This window comes from Archocentrus centrarchus, chromosome 18 (genome assembly GCF_007364275.1).
Source record: "Archocentrus centrarchus isolate MPI-CPG fArcCen1 chromosome 18, fArcCen1, whole genome shotgun sequence".
Classification (NCBI taxonomy): domain Eukaryota; kingdom Metazoa; phylum Chordata; class Actinopteri; order Cichliformes; family Cichlidae; genus Archocentrus; species Archocentrus centrarchus.
In genome coordinates this window covers 15,583,120-15,604,842 of record NC_044363.1, presented here as the reverse complement: position 1 = coordinate 15,604,842, position 21,723 = coordinate 15,583,120, and the positions used below count along the sequence as shown (strand labels likewise).

At 43.0% G+C, this 21,723-nt stretch overlaps 1 protein-coding gene across 2 annotated transcripts; it reads right to left on the bottom strand.

Annotated features, from left to right (window-relative positions):
- Positions 1-53: 53 nt before the first annotated feature.
- LOC115797137 (adenylate cyclase type 2-like) lies at positions 54-20,034 on the bottom strand. Of its 2 annotated transcripts, none has more exons than XM_030753622.1 (13): positions 19,813-20,034; positions 16,782-17,963; positions 14,440-14,637; positions 13,910-14,071; positions 11,833-11,982; positions 10,943-11,097; positions 5,605-5,716; positions 5,370-5,497; positions 989-1,147; positions 750-909; positions 467-604; positions 257-282; positions 54-111 (listed from the first exon to the last, which is right to left on the bottom strand). In XM_030753622.1, exons 2-13 carry the CDS (start codon positions 17,631-17,633, stop codon positions 54-56), a joined length of 2,298 nt encoding a protein of 765 aa, XP_030609482.1. In that variant the 5' UTR covers positions 17,634-17,963; positions 19,813-20,034. The 2 variants fall into 2 exon arrangements, with proteins under 2 accessions (XP_030609482.1, XP_030609483.1); XM_030753623.1 differs by lacking the exon at positions 19,813-20,034 and adding an exon at positions 19,459-19,513.
- Positions 20,035-21,723: the final 1,689 nt, after the last annotated feature.

Here is a 21,723-nt window from a genome sequence, read left to right as displayed (position 1 = left end):
TTTTACCAGACTGTAAATGTTTTAACACTGAAGGAGCACAATAACAATAAATCTTACCTCTTAATGTCCAGCGTGTCCAGTGATCCCCTCACACTGTTATCAACAACCAAACTGGGACAAAAACAAGAACACATTGAACACATACATGGACTGAAGGACAGGTTTGTCCCAGTTATTTCTATTATACTTGGATAAATAACAATCATTAATTTTGCATGTTTTCCCTCATGTTGGTTGGTGGATTTTTGGTACTAACCAGTCGTCTTGAGAAGGTGGTCGTTCCTGAATCAAACAAACATACACAGTAAGAAACAGGCTGGGTGAACTAAAGTCACTTTGCCTAAATACAAAACAGAGTTAATGATGAAACGCTGGTTAAAGACAAAGCAAAGACCCAGAGTTGGTGTGAAACTGCATTTCTGAGGGAGAAACTAAGCTACAACAGCACAACAGCACAGATACGTACAGTGGGTAACTTCCTGGTGTGTCTGGCCTCAGGGTTGCTTAGGCCTTCGAAGGGGTTGACACTCTTCCAGGACTGGAGGTACTGAGACATCCGGAGTGACGCACGCTGCCTGTTCTCCCCTGGTGTGAGATGGCTTGGCTGAAATTAAGGCAGAAAATTATAATGTAATCCTCCCCCATTAAACTTTTCAAATTTAACCACCTTTGCTGCTACACTTCTTTCATATGGTTTGATTTTTGGAAAAAATACCTGACCTGTTTCTCGCAGACAGGCAGACACCTACCTTTACAGCCCTCCTAGGAACACGGTCTGGCTTCTTGGGGTCAATCACCAGGTATGTTTTTCTGCCTGTCAGAAAAGAGTCACGAGTCTCCCCGTTCCCTTCCTCCACTTTGTACGCTCCATTCAAGTGTTGCAGTGTCTCCTCTGTGATGTGGACCCGCCTATTGATGAAAACAGTAATAATAAAATACCCACCAGCTCAGATTTTCATTACATTTAAACAGATTTTAAGACTCTCACCCGGGGAGACCTCCGGACTCCATGTGGTTGGCTAAAGTGACATCATCTGACCACACGTCGTACTGCCACTTCTGCAAGCCAATCACACCGCAGAGCACGTTGCCCGTGTGAACGCCTACCCGCATGTTGACGTTCACCCCCGTCGCCTCTCGCAGGTCACTACAGGGAGACAAACGTGTGAATTAAATCAGAAAAGTTCAGCCCTGATCATTTCTGCCACTCCTTGTTGTTTCATCTGTAGCACTAAAAAGATAAGAACGAGTAATGAAAGAAGAATATACAACTGTGACAGAAGTTACAATTTGCCTTTTTAATTTGGTGCAACTGTCACATTATTACTTCAGTTCAATTCAAATTTATTGTTACAGCGCCAAATCACAACAAAGAGTTGCCTCAAGGCCCTTTATATTGTAAGGTAACAACCCTACAATAATTACAAAGAAAACCCAACAGTCAAAATGACCCCCTATGAGCAGCACTTGGTGACAGTGGGAAGGAAAAACTCCCTTTTAACAGGAAGAAACCTCTGGCAGAACCAGGCTCAGGGAGGGGCCGTCATCTGCCGCGACCGGTTGGGGGTTGGTGGATAGAGACAGACCAAAAGACATGTGGAAGAGAGCCAGAGATTAATAATAACTGATGATTAAATGCAAAGTGGGGTATAAACAGAGTGAAAAGAGGTGAATGAAAAGAAACACTCAGTTCATCATAGGAACCCCCAGCAGCCTAGGCCTATTGCAGCATAACTAAGGGGTGGTTCAGGGTTACCTCATCCAGACCTAACTATAAGCTTGATCAAAAAGGAACTTTTTAAGCCTGTTCTTATAAATAGAGAGGGTGTCTGTCTCCTGAATCCAAGCTGGGAGCTGGTTCCACAGAAGAGGGGCCTGAAAGCTGAAGGCTCTGCCTCCCATTCTACTCTTAAGTATCCTAGGAACCACAAGTAAGCCAGCAGTCTGAGAGCGAAGTGCTCTATTGGGGTGATATGGGACTATAAGGTCTTTAAGATAAGATGGGGCCTGATTAAATTCTATTCTAGATTTAACAGGGAGCCAATGAAGAGAAGTCAATATGGGAGAAATATGCTCTCTAGTCCCTGTCAGTACTCTAGCTGCAGCATTTTGGATCAGCTGAAGGCTTTTCAGTGCTGAAAGCAGCTGAACATGAAGATATGCGCATCATCACATGAGCCAAGGTGTGAAAAATGGCGTGGGTCATTACCATCAGGGGTTTCAGGTGAAACCACTATGTGACCTTGCTCCACCCTATCAAGTGACCTACTGAGGTCACCTGAAGTAAGGTGTGAGTGGGGGATTGAGGCATCTGGGAAGGGATCTCAAGACTGCACTGTAGGTGGCTGACAGCTGGTGTTGTAAGCCACCACATCTGTCTAGATGGATGGACAGATGGTATGACAACAGTATCCTCCTGCCTGATATAAAATGGGAGGATTAAAAAAAAAAAACACACAGAAGGAACTATGAAACTATGAAAGAAGTTCAACACAGCCACGCCTTATTGGCATTAGCTGGTTCGACAAAACCTAAAACCCCAATTAGAGATAACGGGTATCACAACTTTTTCTGTTAAGCCAGGTGTTCTGCTTTGGGCTCTGAACGCTGATGTAAAAAGGACAAGAGATGAATAGTGCGAAAAATTGCAAATGGTGATAACTAACTGGTGATTTGGAACTCAGAGCAGTAAAATAAATATTTTAATTCAAGTTACTTCTTTTACAGTTGAGTGCGCTCTCAGTGCTGCTGTTTATTTCTAAGGCAACAGCTGCATATTAGAGTTCTGAAACTTTAAACTGGATCCATTTGATTGAAGAGGTTAATTCATGGTGTGTGTTCTGTCATCTAGCAGCTGCAATTCCAGCAGAGTAAAAGAGACTTAGCAGCAGATCAAAATCAAGTATTAATGCATCACCAAATGAATACAAGCATTCCTGTGAGAATTTTACATACAGTCTGAGCTTCACTCATGAACACAGCAAGGTACGGCTTAACAACTTGTCCCAGCTGAGAATCTATACTGTGCTTAAAACATGCCGCAATTAAAGAATTTGCGAAAATGCGGTGCTTCCAGATGCTTTTAAAATCAAAACTCTGAACATAACCTGCTCCCAGCCAGGTTATGTGTTCAGCATCAGTTATCCAGGTAAAAAGACAGATAAGTCTGACTTTAAGCTCAACACAGCTCACTAACCCATTAATCTCGCTTTGTAGTACACCACTCAGGAGATTACAGGAGCATAAGAGGCACCTCAAGAAAGGACAGAGAAGCCAACGTTTACCCAGAGGAGCACAGGTGAGTGCAGGGAAACCAGAAGCAGGCCACTTTAGTTCACTTGCAGGTAAAATAGCAAGTAAACAAAAGACAAATAACACTGAGTCAAGAAGCATAACACCCAAAAGATGACCACAACAGAGAAACCCGGAGACAGAAGAAAAGAAAACACAAGAAATTCCAAACTGTAACAAGAACTCAACAAAAATAAAAAAACTTGCATATTAAAACCCAGGGCCATGAGAGAAAAAAATACATTTTTAAATGCAATTTTTAATTTTTTTTTTTGATAAAATGAGATTCAAATTTCCATTGTTGTCATTCAAACACCAATAACTGCAACACCTGTGCTTGTGTCGCTCAACAGAAAGACTGAGGAACTTTCCAAAGAAGACGAAATAATACCAAAACAGGTCCAGTAGTCCTGCTACCTCAGTGAAACAAGTGGTTTGGTTTTGTGAGGTTTGATGTGGGCTGCATGATGACACAGGGTGCAGGAGCATTTAAAAAAAAAAAAAAAAATCCACATTGATGGTAAAAGCTGCTTTTGTAAAAAAATGTGTTTTTTTTTTTAAACCGTGCCTTAGAGGGGAGCTCAAAAATGTAAGACAAACATTAACGTCAATCATAAGCTTCACATGCCACTGTGACATAAGAGTTATACACTTTCATCCACATGTGAGCAATCTGTGCAAATATTTCTATACTTCATCCACATTGTGCTACAAAATAACACAAGACCTCACTGAAGTGAGCAGTTTGAGAGTATTATGGACTATTAATATATTTTGGTGCTTCCACATTTTGCACCTGTGTATACAGCAGTGGTATACAGTGGGCTCTCAGGTGTAGATTTCAAACAGAGTGTCACAAGCATGAAGAGGAAGTTAAACAGGGTACATCACATGCAAATTCAGAGAACTGACGTGGGTTTTTTTCTTCCTGATAACCTGTCCTGTTCGACAGCTTTTGCAGTCAGAATCATGATTTGAATGCTGTGCCAAACACATTTGCTTTTCCAAGATGGGCTCTATAAACTCTCTATAGGCTCCTCTTGTTAGTGTTTTTCTTTTATTTATTTATTCATGTTTATTATTATTCACATGTATATATGTGCAACATAGCAACACCCGAGCTGACAGGTAGGGGGGGAAAAAAAGACAGAAAGAGACAAAGAGGAAAAAAAAGGGGGAGAAAATACTAGAAAAGACAAGTCCATATGATCAACTGCAGCACTTACAAGAAAACATACAAAAAACAAACAGAACCTGATAAAAACAAAACAAAAACAAAAACAAAGAGGACACAAAACCAACAATCTTGTTACTGTGTTAGTGTGTGTGTGTGTGTGTGTGTGTGTGTCTGTGTGTGTGTGTGAGCAAGTGAGAGACTGTGAATGTCTGTGTCTCTGTCACAAAACATACTTGATTATATGAGCGAGAAGCTGCAAAAATGCACCCTGGGAGGCAGAGGCAGACAGAGAAAGACCCAGGAGACCTGGGCTGTCTGCAGCCCAACAGGACCACTGAAGACCCGAGGCCACACATCGTGATGCCAACCGTGTGCGCATCCCATAAGAGGGAGGCTCTAGATCGCGACCCCACGACCAAACGGGCAAGAGCCCCAGAGAACCAGAGGCAATGGGCAGCCCACCCCACCAGAGGCCAGCCATCCTGGCACGAGCTGAGAAAAGTGCCGTAGGGCTCCAGGCAACCAAGAACCTCCTGACACCCAGACCGCACTTCTGAACAGCCATACGAGACCATATAGCATGCATACATGTCTCAGCAAAGTTGCCTGTGCAGTGGGTGCATATGTTTGAGTGTGTAAGGCCCATTTGGAACATATTTTGTCCTGTATAGTGCATTCTGTGGAGAGTTTTGTATTGTATAAGTTTAAGTTGTGGCTTTCAGTCATTCTGAAGGTCTTCATATCTTCATATCTGTGTCCAGCAGTTTTGATCTGGGTTGATGGAAAGATCTCACTCCCATTTTGTGGTTGTGAGCGAAATCGAATCATCAATAATTTTTTTTTCTTCCTTCAGGCTTCATATGTGCATAACAAAATCTTAAATAACTTAAGATAAACTGACCTGATGGCAGTGCACATGTCCAGCCCCATCTGAACACAGTTCTTGGCATGGGTGGGAATGGGGTCAGGCAGACCAGACACACAATAGTAGCAGTCCCCCAGGATCTTAATGCGAAGACACCCATTCTTCTACATATAGAAAGAAAGGGAGAGAGAGAGAGTCAGGGAGGTCAGCACTGACGGCACTGAAAACGAGTCTTTGGGTTATTTTGGGATGGACGTGCTGGGATTTTCACCTTGGCAATCTCGTCGAATCTGCCGAAGAGCTTGTTGAGCGTAACGACCAGCTCTTCGGGCGTGCAGGTGCTCGCTAGCTTTGTGAAGCCCACGATGTCAGCATACAGGATGCTACATGAACCCACACAGACAAACCCACATATTAGATATATTCAAGTAGCTTACAGTGACTGAATAAACATAGGAAATATAATACTGTACACATACAGTGCTTTACAAAGTAATCAGACCAACCAATCATAAAAACAAGAAAAGACAAATATTTTAGAAATCTGATCAATCAACCAAATCAAGCAAAACATTCAAACACCAAAACTAATGTTTCTGTTCAGTAATGCAAAATAAATAAATAACTGTAATTTGGCTGTCATGGTCTCTTGGTCTAGGACCCAGAGTTTGAGTTTTATGTCCTATTATAGCTTTTCCTGGTTTGTTTCATTATATTATTTTTGTTCACAGGTTTTAATTCTGTTCACAGGTTCGATTTATATCATAGCTCCTGAGTCGCTTATGTTTCTGTGTCTGCTTTAGGCCCTCTTAGTTTTAGTTATCTGGGTTCTGTTCTTGGTTATAGGTTGTTGTATTCTATCCCTCGCTTAGATATCATGTTCCCGTGCCTTGTCAAGTTAGTGACTGTGAGTTTAGTTACTCCCTGTTTTATTTTGTTAATCTTTTGTCTTGCGTGCACTGTTTAGTTTTGCTCCCTTTGCCTTGTTTTTCCCAGTGGGTTCAGATGTGTTCCTGGTGTCCCAGCCTCATCTGCATTTTGTCCTTTACCTTTCCATGTTCTCCTGCCAAGTTCTTCTGTTCTCCCCTATGTCACGTTAACCTTTGTTTCCCATTCAGTTGTGTCTTCCTGTTTAATTGTGATAACTGTTGTTTTCTGTGGCTTGTGTTATGTTTATTTTCCCCGCCTCATTATGTCTATAGTTTCTAGCTGTGCGTCCCACCTGTTACCTGCCCTCCTGTTATCCCGTGAGTGTTTATATTGTCTCTGTCTCCTGCTGTTCTTTGTCTCGTCGTCCCTCATCCCTCATTGTGTGTTCCCTTGTTCCGTAGTCTTCCCTTTGACTTAGAGTTTTGTATTCCCGACTCCGGTCCTGCCTAGGTTTTGTATTTTGTAAGTTTCAGAAGAAACTTCAGCATTAAAGCTGCTTTTTGAGTTTCATAATCAGTTGCAGTTTAAGTAATTATTCTGTCATTCAAATGTATTTTACAACACAGCTCACTAACCCATTAATCTTGGTGGGTATTAAAAAATTACATCACATATACCAAACTAAAGTGTATACAAGGATTACATTGGAACACTGAAATAGAAAAGATTACACTCATTTGAATACACATGTATTCAAAATAAACATCCATCCATCCATCCATTTTCTTCCGCTTATCCGGGGCCGGGTCGCGGGGGCAGAAGCCTAAGCAGAGAAGCCCAAGCTTCCCTCTCCCCAGCCACCTCCTCCAGCTCATCCGGAGGGACCCCAAGGCGTTCCCAGGCCAGCCGAGATACATAATCTCTCCAGCGTGTCCTGGGTCTACCACGGGGCCTCTTCCCGGTGGGACATGCCCGTGTGCACTCAATTTTCACCGGTGGACGAGAGGGTAGTTTCCCTGCGCCTTCGGGCTGGGGAACGGGTCCTGACTGTTGTTTGCGCTTATGCGCCGAATGACAGTTCAGGGTACCCACCCTTTTTGGAGTCACTGGGCAGGGTGCTGGAGAGTGCTCCATCTGGTGACTCCATAGTCTTGCTGGGAGACTTCAACGCTCACGTGGGCAATGACAGTGAGACCTGGAGGGGCGTGATTGGGAGGAACGGCCTGCCCGATCTGAACCCGAATGGTGTTTTGTTATTGGACTTCTGTGCAAACCACAGTTTGTCCATAACAAACACCGTGTTCGAACACAAGGATGTCCATAAGTGCACATGGCACCAGGACACCCTAGGTCGCAGGTCGATGATCGATTTTGTAATCGTATCATCAGATCTGCGGCCGTATGTTCTGGACACTCGGGTGAAGAGAGGAGCTGAGCTGTCAACTGATCACCACCTGGTGGTGAGTTGGATCAGGTGGCGGGGGAAGATGCTGGACAGACCTGGCACACCTAAACGTATTGTGAGGGTGCGCTGGGAACGCCTGGCAGAAGCCCCAGTCCGGGAGATCTTCAACTCCCACCTCCGGCAGAACTTCGACAGCATTCCGAGGGAGGCTGAGGACATTGAGTCCGAATGGACCATGTTCCGCACCTCCATTGTTGAGGCTGCTGCTCAGAGCTGTGGCTGCAAGGTGGTTGGTGCCTGTCGTGGTGGTAACCCCCGAACCAGATGGTGGTCACCGGAGGTGAAGGGAGCCATCAAGCTGAAGAAAGAGTCCTATCGGGCTTGGTTAGCCTGTGGGACTCCGGAGGCAGCTGACAGGTATCGACAGGCCAAGCGGAATGCAGCTCGGGCAGTGGCCGAAGCAAAAACTCGGGTGTGGGAGGAGTTTGGTGAGGCTATGGAAAAAGACTTTCGGACGGCATCGAAGCGATTCTGGCAAACCGTCAGGCGACTCAGGAGGGGAAAGCAGTGCTTCACTCACACTGTTTATAGTGCGGGGGGGGTGCTGCTGACTTCAACTGAGGCTATAGTCGGACGGTGGAAGGAATACTTCGAGGACCTTCTGAATCCCACTGACACGCCTTCTGTAGTGGAAGCAGAGTCTGGGGATGAGGGGGATGACTTGACCATCACTGGGGGTGAGGTCACTGAGGTAGTTAAACAACTCCTTGGTGGCAGAGCCCCTGGGGTGGACGAGATTCGCCCTGAGTTCCTGAAGGCTCTGGATGTTGTAGGGCTGTCTTGGTTGACACGCCTCTGCAACATCGCGTGGAGATCTGGGGCAGTGCCATTGGATTGGCAGACCGGGGTGGTGGTCCCCATCTTTAAGAAGGGAGACCGGAGGGTGTGCTCCAACTTTCGGGGGATCACACTCCTCAGCCTCCCCGGTAAGGTCTATGCCAGGGTGCTGGAAAGGAGGGTGCGTCCGTTAGTCGAACCTCGGATTCAGGAGGAACAATGCGGTTTTCGTCCTGGTCGTGGAACGCTGGACCAGCTCTTTATCCTCTCAAGGATATTCGAGTGTGCGTGGGAGTTTGCCCAACCAGTCTACATGTGCTTTGTGGACTTGGAGAAGGCATTCGACCATGTTCCTCGGGGTGTTCTTTGGGAGGTTCTGCGGGAGTATGGGGTGTCTGGCCCATTGTTGCGGGCCATTCAGTCCTTGTACAACCACAGTGAGAGCTTGGTCCGTATAGCCGGTAATAAGTCGGATTTGTTTCCTGTGGGTGTTGGACTCCGTCAGGGCTGCCCTTTGTCACCGATTCTGTTCATAATTTTTATGGACAGAATTTCTAGGCGTAGCCAGGTGGCGGAAGGCTTCTTCCTTGGTGGCCTCAGAGTCTCATCTCTGCTTTTTGCAGATGATGCGGTTCTGTTGGCTTCATCGGGGGGGGCCTCCAGCTCGCAGTGGAACGGTTCGCAGCCGAGTGTGAAGCGGCTGGCATGAGAATCAGCACCTCTAAGTCTGAGGCCATGGTCCTCAGCCGGAAAAGGGTGGAGTGCCCTCTCCGGCTCAGGAACGAGTTCTTGCCTCAAGTGGAGGAGTTTAAGTATTTCGGGGTCTTGTTCACGAGTGATGGGCGAAGGGAACGGGAGATCGACAGGCGGATCGGGGCTGCTTCTGCAGTGATGCGGACGCTGCACCGGTCCGTCGTGGTGAAGAGGGAGCTTAGCGTAAAAGCGAAGCTCTCGATTTACCGGTCGATCTACGTTCCTACCCTCACCTATGGTCACGAGCTTTGGGTAGTGACTGAAAGAATAAGATCGCGAATACAAGCGGCAGAAATGAGTTTCCTTCGAAGGGTGGCTGGCCTCTCCCTTAGAGATAAGGTGAGGAGTGCGGCCATCCGGGAGGGGCTCAGAGTAGAGCCGCTGCTCCTCCACATCGAAAGGAGCCAGTTGAGGTGGCTCGGGCATCTGATTAGGATGCCTCCTGGCCGCCTCCTGGGTGAGGTGTTCAAAATAAACAGCAAGGTAAAATGAAAGTTGCTGAGTTTAAACCTCAAATGTGAGAATTTCCTCTGAGATGCAGCTCAGTGTTTCACTCATTCATTCATACTCATCCATTCATATAGCATCTTATACTGTGCCTTTAAGGCCTTCTAACCATCACATGCCACCCTCACATGGATTCACTGGGCTCAGTTTGGGGTCCACTATCTCCCTCAAAAACACTTCTGTTTTCCAATTGGCTGGACAACCTGCTCTCCCTCCTGCTTTGAAGTAGTTCCAGGTACTAGATCAGGAGTAATTTTTATTCCTAAACCAATTGTTGTTAAACTAATTCCTGGTGCCTAATGAGCAAGCCTTCTACATCATCACCTGGAGGGTTTCCACAAGTTTACTGCAAGGCTGTGATGCCCAGCAACCAAAATCAGGATTTTTAGATGTTTTATAAGGCATTAGATACAACTGCCAACATATCTTACCAACTGTTCTTACACACCTAAAAATAGCCTGGAAGCCTTAAAGGTGCAGCCTAACTGTGTGATCTAAATATGCAAACCCCACAAACACATTAAAAACAAAGGTCATAATTTATTAATTTTGCAACATTACCAACCTAGCAGTAATGTGAAAGAAAATATGGATATGATGGAATATCAAAGTTGGGATTATGCTGTTACATTATAAATGTAATGTTTTTATAACATATTCACAGCATTGTGCCGTAATGTTTTTAGGAACGGGCCCTGGTGTGTTTTCTTAGGTCAGCATTATGTAATTTGAGCAGACATAAGACACAAATAGATGATGTTACTGCTACATTTGTTTGTGGAGGAGGGGAGTGTAAATAGCAGGACTGTATGCTGGAACTTTTTATTGTGACGTGACTAAAAGTATTCAACACCCATCCACAAATATATTTGACACAAATTAATGCTTTTGAAGTCCTTATTTGGTGCCTTATTGTGTATTCAGCAGGTGAGTTCACCCCCAATAACTTGCTTGAAGATGCTATCTGCTATCTCTTACTCTGACGTCGCTTACTATCTGTTTTGACACTGAGGGACATTTGAAGACTTTTGACGGACATTTAGAAACCCTTGGGGAGAAGAAGTGTTTGTTTTTGGTGGTCTGTTTGACCCTTTGTGTACTTCTTGAGGTAGTCAAGAAAACCGAACAAGAAAACTATTAACCACATCAAAAATCCACAGAAGACCACAAAAATGTAGAAGACAGTGAGGTGAAGTTACAGTAAGGACAGGCAGCAGCTTCTCCCTGCGCTCCTCACCTGACATTGCTGTGCTTGCGCACATATAGGCTGTGAAAGTTGTGGGGATTTGATTGATTCTCGTCATTGCTCTTGTGCTTCGAGAGTTTGTTTATCACCTCCGTCTTCAGCTCCATAGCGATGTACCGTGGCAACACGGACAGCAGGAGCTGCTCCTGTTGCCAAGGAAACAGACAGGATGGGGGTTACATGTATGCGTGTGTGTGTGTGTGTGTGTGTGTTTGTGGAGAAGGTGGGTGATGAGTTCACAAAGGCTGTAAGAGAAAGAGGAGGCCATCAAAAGCCTCCTTGAAGCGCTGCCATGTTTACTCACTGGATCAAGTTTCATCTATTTGTTTACTTGCTGCAAATGGTTTCCATTCAGGTTTGCCTATTATATACGCTCCTGGACTTCAGACAAGTGAATGATTAATCTATTGGCCTAATAGCAAGAAAAGCATACAGTATCCATGTAAAGAGGCCTTTAATGAGAGTGATTACACATAATGATTTTAAATTCAGAGTCAATGAGACAAGCTGCCCACAAGAGAAACGGAAAAGAGAGTAATTAATCGCACTCTCTTATAAAGTTGGGAATTTATTTTAATACTGTAGCTGCAGGATTATATTTGGATTAAAACACACCCTTGTATCTTTATTTCTGAAATCTGCAGCTAGAAAGAAGAAAATTAACTTCCTGAATTGTCCATTTGGCAGAGAATAAAATACCCCGAGTCAAAATCAATAAAGGGTGGGGTAATATACTTTTAGATTTATGTCATTCATGTGAGCAAATAACTGCAATGCACTAAACAAAGGTAAGGAGAGTAAATGAATACTCCATCCACACAATAACTCAGGTCTGGAATTTTTCAGGGCTGATGTGAGTCACTTCTGTTTGATAAGCTGACCTGCTGATATTTCCTTATTTTCTTCTTGGAGCGTATGCTGCTGTACTCTTCTCTCTTGTGATTGGATAGCCGTAGGTCTTTCTCAGTCATCCACAGGTGAAAAATCCCCATGCCATTCACGCATGCAAACAGCACAGCGTTCGCGACCAGCTGAGAAAAAACAGTCAGAGAGAAGGAGTTGATTTATACATTGTTAACCATCCTCTCATATACACTGTTATATGCCAATTAGTGACACAGAGCTACCTGAAAACTACACAGCTGTTTACAAAGACAAATATAGTTGTGGACATAAGTTTACATCCACATCCACTCATGGGCAATAATGTCATAGTAATTTTGGGCTTTTAATGATTTCCTTGAACTGTTCCTTTTCCAGGATGGAATGATTGTGCAGCATACATCTTTAACGACTTTAGAAAACAAGAATTGAGTGCACAAATTTGAATTTATTTTGGTTTTTCTGTAATCCACACAGAGTCAAAACTGTATGTACAGACTCAAACACACACACACACACACACACACACACACACACACACACACACACACACACACACTTAAATCATTTAATAAGTGAGACTGAAGGTTCTACAATGTCTTTTACTGACAAAGTTAAGGCCTATTAACTTCTCATTAGTGAACATGACTGACTTCAGCTGGTAGTTTCTCCTTGACAGCATAAAAAAGGATTTATTGATAGCACTCATTGGATTGACCAGTACTCAGAACAACGGGAAAGTCCGAGGAACTTATAGATTTATAAAATTGTGACGGTCTCTTGGAGACATTTCTAAACAACTGCAGAGTCCAAGATCATCAGTTCAAACAAGTTATTATTTTGAAGTGTCGCCGTTTTGCCATGGTCTGGCAGAAGACACAAACTGTCACCTTGAGATGGCAGGAAATTGGTTAGGATGTTCAGGAACGACCCAGGAACACCAAGACTCAAGACAGCCATGAACTAGAAACTACTGGAACGCCAGCATTACTGTCCACAGTGAAGTGAGTTTTACATCACTGTGGACTGAGAGGATGCCCACCAAGAAAGAAGCCCCTGCTTAAAAACTGACACCTTCAAGTTCAACTGAATTTTGTAGTTGCCCACACGGACAAGCCAAATGGAGAAAAGTTTTATGGTCAGCTGAGACAAAGACTGAGCTATGAGGCCAATGACAAAAGGTTTGTTTGGAGGAGTAAAGGTGAGGCTTTCAAAAGTAAGAACACTGTACCAGCTGTCAAGCATGGTGGTGTTAACATCATGCTCTGGGGCTGTTTTACTGCCAGTGGTACTGGTACACTGCACAAAGTGGATGGAATAATGAAGAAGGAGGACTACCTCCAAATTCTTGATCTTCATCTCAAATCAACATCTAGTAAACCAACCAATTTAAATGAACTCTACCAATTCTGCCAAGGAAAGCAGTCAAATATCCATCCAGAATTATGGCAGAAGCTTGTTGATGGCTACCAAAAGCATCTGGTTGAGGTACAACTGGCTAATGGACATTTATATACATATATTATTATTTACATGCATTTATTTGAGCCTGTATGTATTTTTTTGACCCTGTGTGGATTCAAGAAAATCCAAAATAAATTCAAAGCCTAAAATTACCATGGCATTCATACCCTTGATGAGTGGATGTAAACTGATCACAACTGTAACTGCATGTGTTTATGACGAGGTTTATGACTTCTCTAAAGATAACAACAGGTGATTTACATTTTTCCAAATGCAACTGAATCCAGCTGATGGAAAACTACAGCATTCCACTGTATCACATGCCACCAGCTTTGTGTAACATTTGAATTTGAGTTGGTTTTTTTTTTTGTTTTTTTGGCTCATGCACAAAACTGACACATCTCTCTCGACGTGAATATTATTTGCAAACATTTGCCAACATTTACACCTGAGCTTCCGTAACAGATACCAATAATAAATTCTGCACAACCAAACCCTTGTTAATAGAAAGAAAGAGGGATAAATAGTCAAAGTCAAAACTGCAACAGTACCATGACACTTGTGCAGTAACAAACTGGTTTAAACATATTCAAATATAATGAGTGTGTGAACCTGCACAGCCAGGTCTGATGTCTTTTGGCTGGTGACAGAAACGTAGACGCTGATGATGATGATGTGTGAAACACTGGTCCCTATCCCGACCATGAGGGCCCAGGCCCAGGAAAGAGGCAGCACTGTGTACACGCTGAGAGAGAGGAAGAGAAAGAACGCGACCTAAGAAGAAAGAAACATGCCAGCAAGTTAGACGAGCACTCTTTTACTACAGCCATCCATTTTCTTCCATGTAGCTTCTTCAGGGTTGCTGAAGCCCGACCCCAGCTGCCATGGTGGTCTTCTACTTTCTCAAAGAGCTGCCACAGTGGATGGCTCTGTATGCTGATTTGGCACAGATTTTATACCGGTTGCCTTTCCAACCCAACCCTCCCATTTATCTAGGCTTGGGACCATCACAGGGAGGGTGACCCCCCCCCGCCCCGAAGCTTGGTTTATGTCTTCTCCCAGCCTCAAACCACATGTAGCATGTTAACCACATTGTGTTTGCCTTGTTCCTTTTGAAGCTCATTTATTTGCTTCCCTCTCACCTGTTCCCATGCAGTGACAGGTCCGCCTGTGAAGACAAAGACCATGGCGGTGATGTATAGGATCGCCCAAACGAAGAGGGCCAGCGCTCCTTGACATCGCCTCACTGTGGCCAACCAGGGCAGGCAGACGAGCAGGGTCGTGGTCAGGCAAAGAACAATACTAACAATGGCCAGAGCGGCCACATGGAATTTAACATCCTGTGAAGAGACAGAAACAGGAAATCAGTCCTTTAATGACAGGAACATTTCAGCTGGTTGAAAGCTTTAAAAAAATGTTGTAAAAGGAGACAAATTTCTCTACTCCTGCACAGATGCTTTATCTAAAGATAAACGGCATTAAGAGACACTGGCAGGAAAAGGAGCACTTCCTATTAATATGGATTTGGAAGAGCTTACTTTGCTGTTTACTATATCCAAAAAAACACCTGTCCACTCAACACAAAGGAGCAAAATTAAAATGCTTTTATTCATCAGACATGAAAGCCGGGCTCAGCTTCAAACAGGTGGTGGCATGTTTTTAATCTGCTTCAGCCATGGGATGTAAAAGTATTTTAATTTTCACAATGAGATGGAGGATCAGGGTTATTTTTAAAATGGAAATATTAGTTCTGACTAAATGTTAGCCTCATCTATCTACTTTAAAAGTGGCGGTCTATTTATGAATTAAATGGGAGGGAGCTTAGCACGGTAGTTTGGTAATGAATATCCAGCAAATGTTAGCACTAAATACTGCCATGCAAACACAAGACTTTATTCTGACTCAAATGTAGGTGTATGTATGTTAGACAATATGATGAGGACTGAAACTCACAAGTACAAGTAAAAAAAAAGTGTTTTCTGATTCTTGTGTTAAAGGAACTACATTGCTTAGCTGGGCCATAAATAAGAAGTTAAATTTAATTTAATGTCTCTTTTTAAACATCTTTTTGACCTCCAAAAAGGAAATTGGTGTGTGGAAAATGTGAACTGTTGAATAACTGAAATTAGGTTGAGCCTAAAGCCTTTGTTCCAGCTTCAAAATTGTTAAAAAAGATATTTTGCCATTTTTATGTTGTATTTTTTGATACAATACACACATTTTTCCCCAGCTCACTTAAGTCCATTTTTAACATCGTAAATAAGTAATTTAAACAGTCTTTTCAAAGGCTGTATGCACTGCTTTCATGTGCAACAATGACTTGCAAGAGTAAGAAGTCATGTGGTCTAACTGAAGCTCAACAGGAATGTTGCAGCGCTTTTGAAGAACAGGTTTAATCCTCCATTTTCATGGCGCCACTGGCCGTGAGATTTCTCTAGCAAGGTGCTCGTGCTGATAATCTTAAATGTGGTGCAACAGAGAGAGAGACAGAGGGTGACCAAGGCAATCACAAGGAGGTTTTTAGTGTAGCACCCTTTTTGTGATGGATTTCACCCAGGAACCTCTAGTAACCAATTGCCAACTGGTTGGGGAATGCACATTTTTCCAGAGCAACCGGAGTTTGCCTGGGGTTGCCAACTGATCTCTAGGTCTGGGTGACTGACCCTTATGGATCTGGATCTGCAACCAATTATCATTAAACTTCCCAGAAAAAGTTGTTAATGTTTATGCTGGAGTAAAGCAGCAAATTCTCAGCTTAGAGCAAGCTGGAATTTGTACATTTTAGGGAATTTAACCTAATAGTTTACTTAGCCAACACTGCACCATGCAAAAACTTGTCAAAAAAAAACTTGAAAAGGTGATTTTTAAAAAGTGAAAGCTGAAAAGATGTAATTTCAGGTCCATTAAAAAAAAAAAAAAAGACAAAAAAAAAAGACAAAAAAAGACAACACCGTTTACAAACAAACAAGTTTTCTGATAAGTGAAAAACTGCCATCTGTATGGTGTTTTTCTGCTTTTGCCGAACAGTATAAGTTATATTGAACAATTTGCACACATACACACACAGTCATAGAGCACTTTAGTTTACACTTCAAGCACTTTTTATCTGTCACACACTCATGCTCCGATGGATGCATCAGGAGCAATTTGGGGTTCAGTATCTTGACCAGGGCAATGAGGACTAAAGGAGCCAGCTATCAAGCAGCTCAGCATTTTAGTCTGTGTGGCTATCTGATCAAAAATTTCTGTTAAATTTTGTACTGAAAAAACAAAACTACAGACACATGCTTTTATTTTGGAAACAGCAACTATGTGTGATTTGCAGATTAACCTGCATCAAAATCAGACATAAAGGGACCAGATTTTGCCCAGAAAAATGGACCTTGGTAGGATTTACTTCTCAAACTGAAGCACGGCAGGTTAGTGCAGCTTGCACACATGAAGCTGCACCTCCTCTTTCTCTCAAACAGACTTTGTGTCTCACCCTTGTTACTGCAAGAACGATGATGATGACCAAACTGAAGACCAACGCCAGCACCAGTCCCGACACCATATACGGAGTCTCCTCCACACACCGCATACAAGCCCTGTGGGTGGCCTGATAGCAGCAGCACAACCCCTCTTTCACAGTCTGCCTAGACAAGATGCTCCGTCTGTCGCTGTCTCTGTCGTCTTCTTCATTGGCCAGCCGGATGTCGATGCTGTCCCTGGATTGGTTGATGCTGGAGGAAACGTCAGGAAATTCGGGCAAACCTCCGCCTAGTGAGTTCTCTGCTTTTGCTCTAGCAGTCAGGCTTGCTTCGAAATTGCTGTTCTCATGTTGACTGTTTTTAGAGTTTTTGTCAGTCTGAGCAGTGTCCAAGCTGGACTCAGATAGATTGACGGGAGAGATGCAGCTTGTCTTTTCAAACAGGTTTCTGTCACAGGAATCGGCACTTAAATTAGCACAGCCATCCAAGTCATTGCAGCTGTTCTTTTGCATTGAAGCCCTGCTGTCATTTTGCAGTTTATCAGGGTCTGCACCTGCTCGCCTCACCAAAGAGGTGGTTTTCTTTGGTTTGGGGGCCTGTGCTGTCTTGACCACCCCCAACTCTACAGAAACCTGGGATTCACTGTGTCTTGACTTACCTCCGACGATGAGACTACGTGTTCTGCCATTTCTGTTTTTAACAGAATGCTTTAAGTTGTCTGTGAAGTCCTCCAGCTCAGTGATGTTACGCCCACTAACTATGTCCTCCCTAACACTGGAGACAACAACATTTGGCACCAAGGACACCTGCGATGTTTCTGCTCCGGGCTTCCCCTCATCCTGAATAGCTCGGGACTCGTCTGGCATGGTGACCTCGTGTGAGTGCGAGGGCTTTCGCAGTCTGCCAACCTGTCACTTTGCTTTCTCTGTGTGTCTGTCAGCTTGTCTGCATGGCAAAAACACACTAGAACAGTGTTTGTTTGTCTTTATTTTTCCTTGTCAGGTGCTGATGACGTCAGAGAAAGACCAGCTCCTCTGTTTTCGGCGTTCTGCAGATCAGATGATGATGCTGAAGCTGTTCCCTCTGAACTCTTGGGGATCTGTTAAGGTCCTAAAGACTGTCGATAAGGAACCTTAAATTGCAGGATAATTGCCTTAGATGAGCGCTGATCCATACTGGGAGGAAGAAGGATCTCCCTGTCAAAAAAAAAAAAAGAGAAAGGAAGAAAACCACACAATCAGCACAGATTAAACAAAGCTAAACCTTCACACTCAGCATCAGATATTTAGCCCCCGAGTCAACTTACTGTCCCGCTTACAAAGCTCGAAAAAAAGTGCATGCAGCTTTTACCTCCCCTTGGTTTTAATGCTATTTTAATGACCGACTTCTTCTAGTCATTTCCCCATTATGCAAAAAAACTTGTTAGTCTGGCTGCAGCCTCTTCCCCAGTAGCACAATTATGTGTGCACCCTGTTCAGGTGTGTACTGGAATGACACGTAGCTGACGCACCTGCTGAGCATTAAAAACATTTTTTCCAGCCACCACCTACATGTAGTGGTTTGCTCTGATCTACCTCTTCCCTTTTCCTGTGGTCTGAAAAGAAAAAAAAAAAAAAAAGCACACGCACACACACACACACACACACACACACACACACACACACACACACACACACACACACACACACCTCTGTATCTGATCAGCGTGCAAAATGCCACAATTGCTGCTTCAAACTCCCCATTGACTCACAGATTAAAATATCCTTTTAATACATATCAGATTTAATAGCAGAGTCATGGAGGGATTATCCAGTAATTCATCTGATTCAAACCTTTCACCTTGACTGACCTGCCCTGCCGTAGGAGGTCAGCTTTAAGCCACACACTTTGAGGCTGAGTGACAACAGACTGGTTTCTTTTATACACGTTTACACAGGGGCACTGTGTCTGCTCATGTGGCAGAGACAGCACAGTTATTGTTCTTACTTTGTGTCCCTTTTCCCATGCCTGCTGGTTTCACTACTCTATTCTGCTTCTCCGTGAGGCACTTTACAGAAAGAAGGGGCTTTCCAAGAGTACCTCTGGCTCAAAATCAGTGCAGGAACAGATAACCGGTACAGGTTCTCAAAAATGTTAGGCAGGTAAAGGAGTACTTTCAATTAAAATTTTAAATAAAAAGTACAAAACAACATCTCCTGTTGGACTAAAACCACCATAAAAAATTATTAATTTGGAAACTCAACAAATGTTTTCTCATTAAAGTGTCACATATAAGTGAGAAAAGTCTATTATTGCTCCTCCAAACCCAAAGGCCAACTGTTTTTTTTTAGGTTATATAACACAAAAAGTAGCAAATCTTTATCAATGATAGCTAAAAGAGGCATATATTTGACATTTGTCATTTAAAAAAACATTTTAAATTTAATTCTGTGTGTTGGAGACCACAAACTTCATCCAGTGTCTTAATTTTAGGGATTAAAATTCGTTGTTCATGCCAAAAATAATAATAATAATAAAAGAGTCCTCCAATTTAAGGATTTCCTCCACAAGTTCAAGGGCAGGTGGTGAAGTTTAGAAGGAACCTGCTACTGAGAAACTTCCAAGGAAAACCTGGAAACTCTGACTTTGTATAGAGCTTAAAAAGCGAGTTCAGTCAAAAAGACAGCAAACAGGGAAAAGTAACAAACCTACCTGTTATTGAAACAGCTGTCTCTGGGGTAACGGATGATGGCAGCAAGTTTGTTAAAGTTTAATAAACCGCTAACTGGCTACACATACAACCATCAAATAATAATTTAAAAAAATACTTTATTAGGATTAAGAACGGTTTAAAATACTTTTGTCCTCTTGAGGTGAAGTACTGATTTACTTTTGTTTGGTGGTTATTAAGGCTTTAAACCCATTTAACTGTAAAAACTTAAATGGGCGATATAAACTGTGCGTCAGGGCAAAAAAAAAAAAAAAGCCGGTTGCGGATGAATAAAGCACCAAAGGTAAATCGATTTAAAGGACGTCAACGTGTTAGAAAGACGGGGAGATTCTTACCTCATTATTTACTGATGTTAGCGTCTCACTCACTGCCACTTTCAGCGTTAGATGCCTCATAAACGATAAGCTTCATTTCCCACTTTACGCGTAACTTCCTCCCTCGCTCACACGCACGCTGAACATTCACATAAGGACAAAATAAAAAATAAATAATGATAAAATGTCAAAAATAGTAGTCCAGAAAGTTCTCGTGTGGCTGCGCGCGAGCGACTGTTGGAACCGAGGTTCGGGCGCGAGGGAGGCAGGTGAGTGTGGGCGGGGTCGTGTGTGCGCACGCGAGGACGAGCGCTCCGGTCCTGCAGCAGCTATGTAAATATGATGAAGATAAACAAACAGGTAGAGACGGCCGGAGAGGACGGGTCAAAGGTCAGGTACAGGTGTGACGTGTTTTCCTCATGCCGTCAGCCCGCGCCTGACTAAAGATCTGTTTCAGGGTTTTAGCTCGTGAGGTGCAGAGTTTAATGTTGGCTAATGAACGAGTCCCGTAGGAAACCAAAAACACAAATTTACTATATTATAAATCAGCCCAAACTTTGCCCTGCGTGAAGGATCCAGACTTCATACACAAACTCAGGGGTTCTGGGGTTCTCTTGAGTTTCTTTGTCCATCGTTCATGACTGTACACTATACATTTGTTACACTGTGATGCTACATCAAACAATAAAACTGTTTGTAACTTGAAGTGCAAAAAAAATGTGTAGAAGGCAAGGCAAAAACAGGGCAAAGCAAATGCTGAAAAGAAAGAAAAGTCAAGATAAACACAATGCAACTAGAAGGGGGAAACAGCGCAAACAAGGCAACAAAACTCCAGCAAAGAAACTGCTAAAAAAATCAGAAAGGTGAGATGGAAACAGTGCAAAAAAAAAAAAAGAAAAAGAAAAAGAAAAGCCAAGAAGAGTACACCCTGTGGCAAAACTGGTGCCGACATATGGGTTATTAAAACAGACCAAAGGCAAGGCTGCCTTTGTGTACAAATGCACCAACTTGCAGGTATACATACACAGCATATATGGTACATATTCAGTACACATTTAAATCTAATCTCATAAAAATCGAAGCAGAAAGAAATGCAGCAAAGTTAAAAAGCCTGAATTTCTAATAGTTAAATTGTTTATTTCTGTTTTTCTGTTTCTTGCTCTCTCTCGCTCTCTCTCTTTTTTCTTTTTCTTTTTTTTTTTTTTACTAATTACACCGCTTTATTGGCCTACTAATATTTTGCTTATATTGGCAAACCAGTCATTTTATGACATCAGCAAACACACACGCTCATACTGCAGCATAGATGATGCAGCTGCTGGGTTTATAACCATGCATAGTGTGCATGATGAAACCAGGTGATAAGATCACGTATGCACGATAATACTCAACATCAAATTATAAATGCTCAGCAGTGGATGCTGTAATTTGTCTTTCAAACTTATGTGCTAGCTTAACACTGTTGCCTCACAGCACTAAGGCTTCTGGTTCTTGCTTGAGGTTCCTCCATCCAAAGATATCTTAAAGGTTAGATTGGGGTGTACCCTGCCTCTCAGGCTGGATGGGACTTTTTGAGAAGGTCTATCCATAGAATTTAAGTGATTTTAAAGAGGACCATTCTCCACAAACACAGAATTTGTTTTTGGTGAAGATGTCGAGGTAATGCAAATGTGAATATAAAGTGCCTTGACACACATTTTATGGCCAGGCTAGTAGAGGGATGTCATCTTGGAGGATAGAGTTCGGTCCCAGACTGTGGAGATGTGGGATTCCCACTGGTTGCAGAATATCATCTCGATTTCTCTCTGTATTGAGAGAAAGGATGACAATCCTGACTGTCCTCACAAATGTGGCACCATTTAAGGGGAAATAAACAAGTTTTCCAACTGTATAAAATGTATTGCCAAGAAGCATTGTTTGAGCAAAGACATA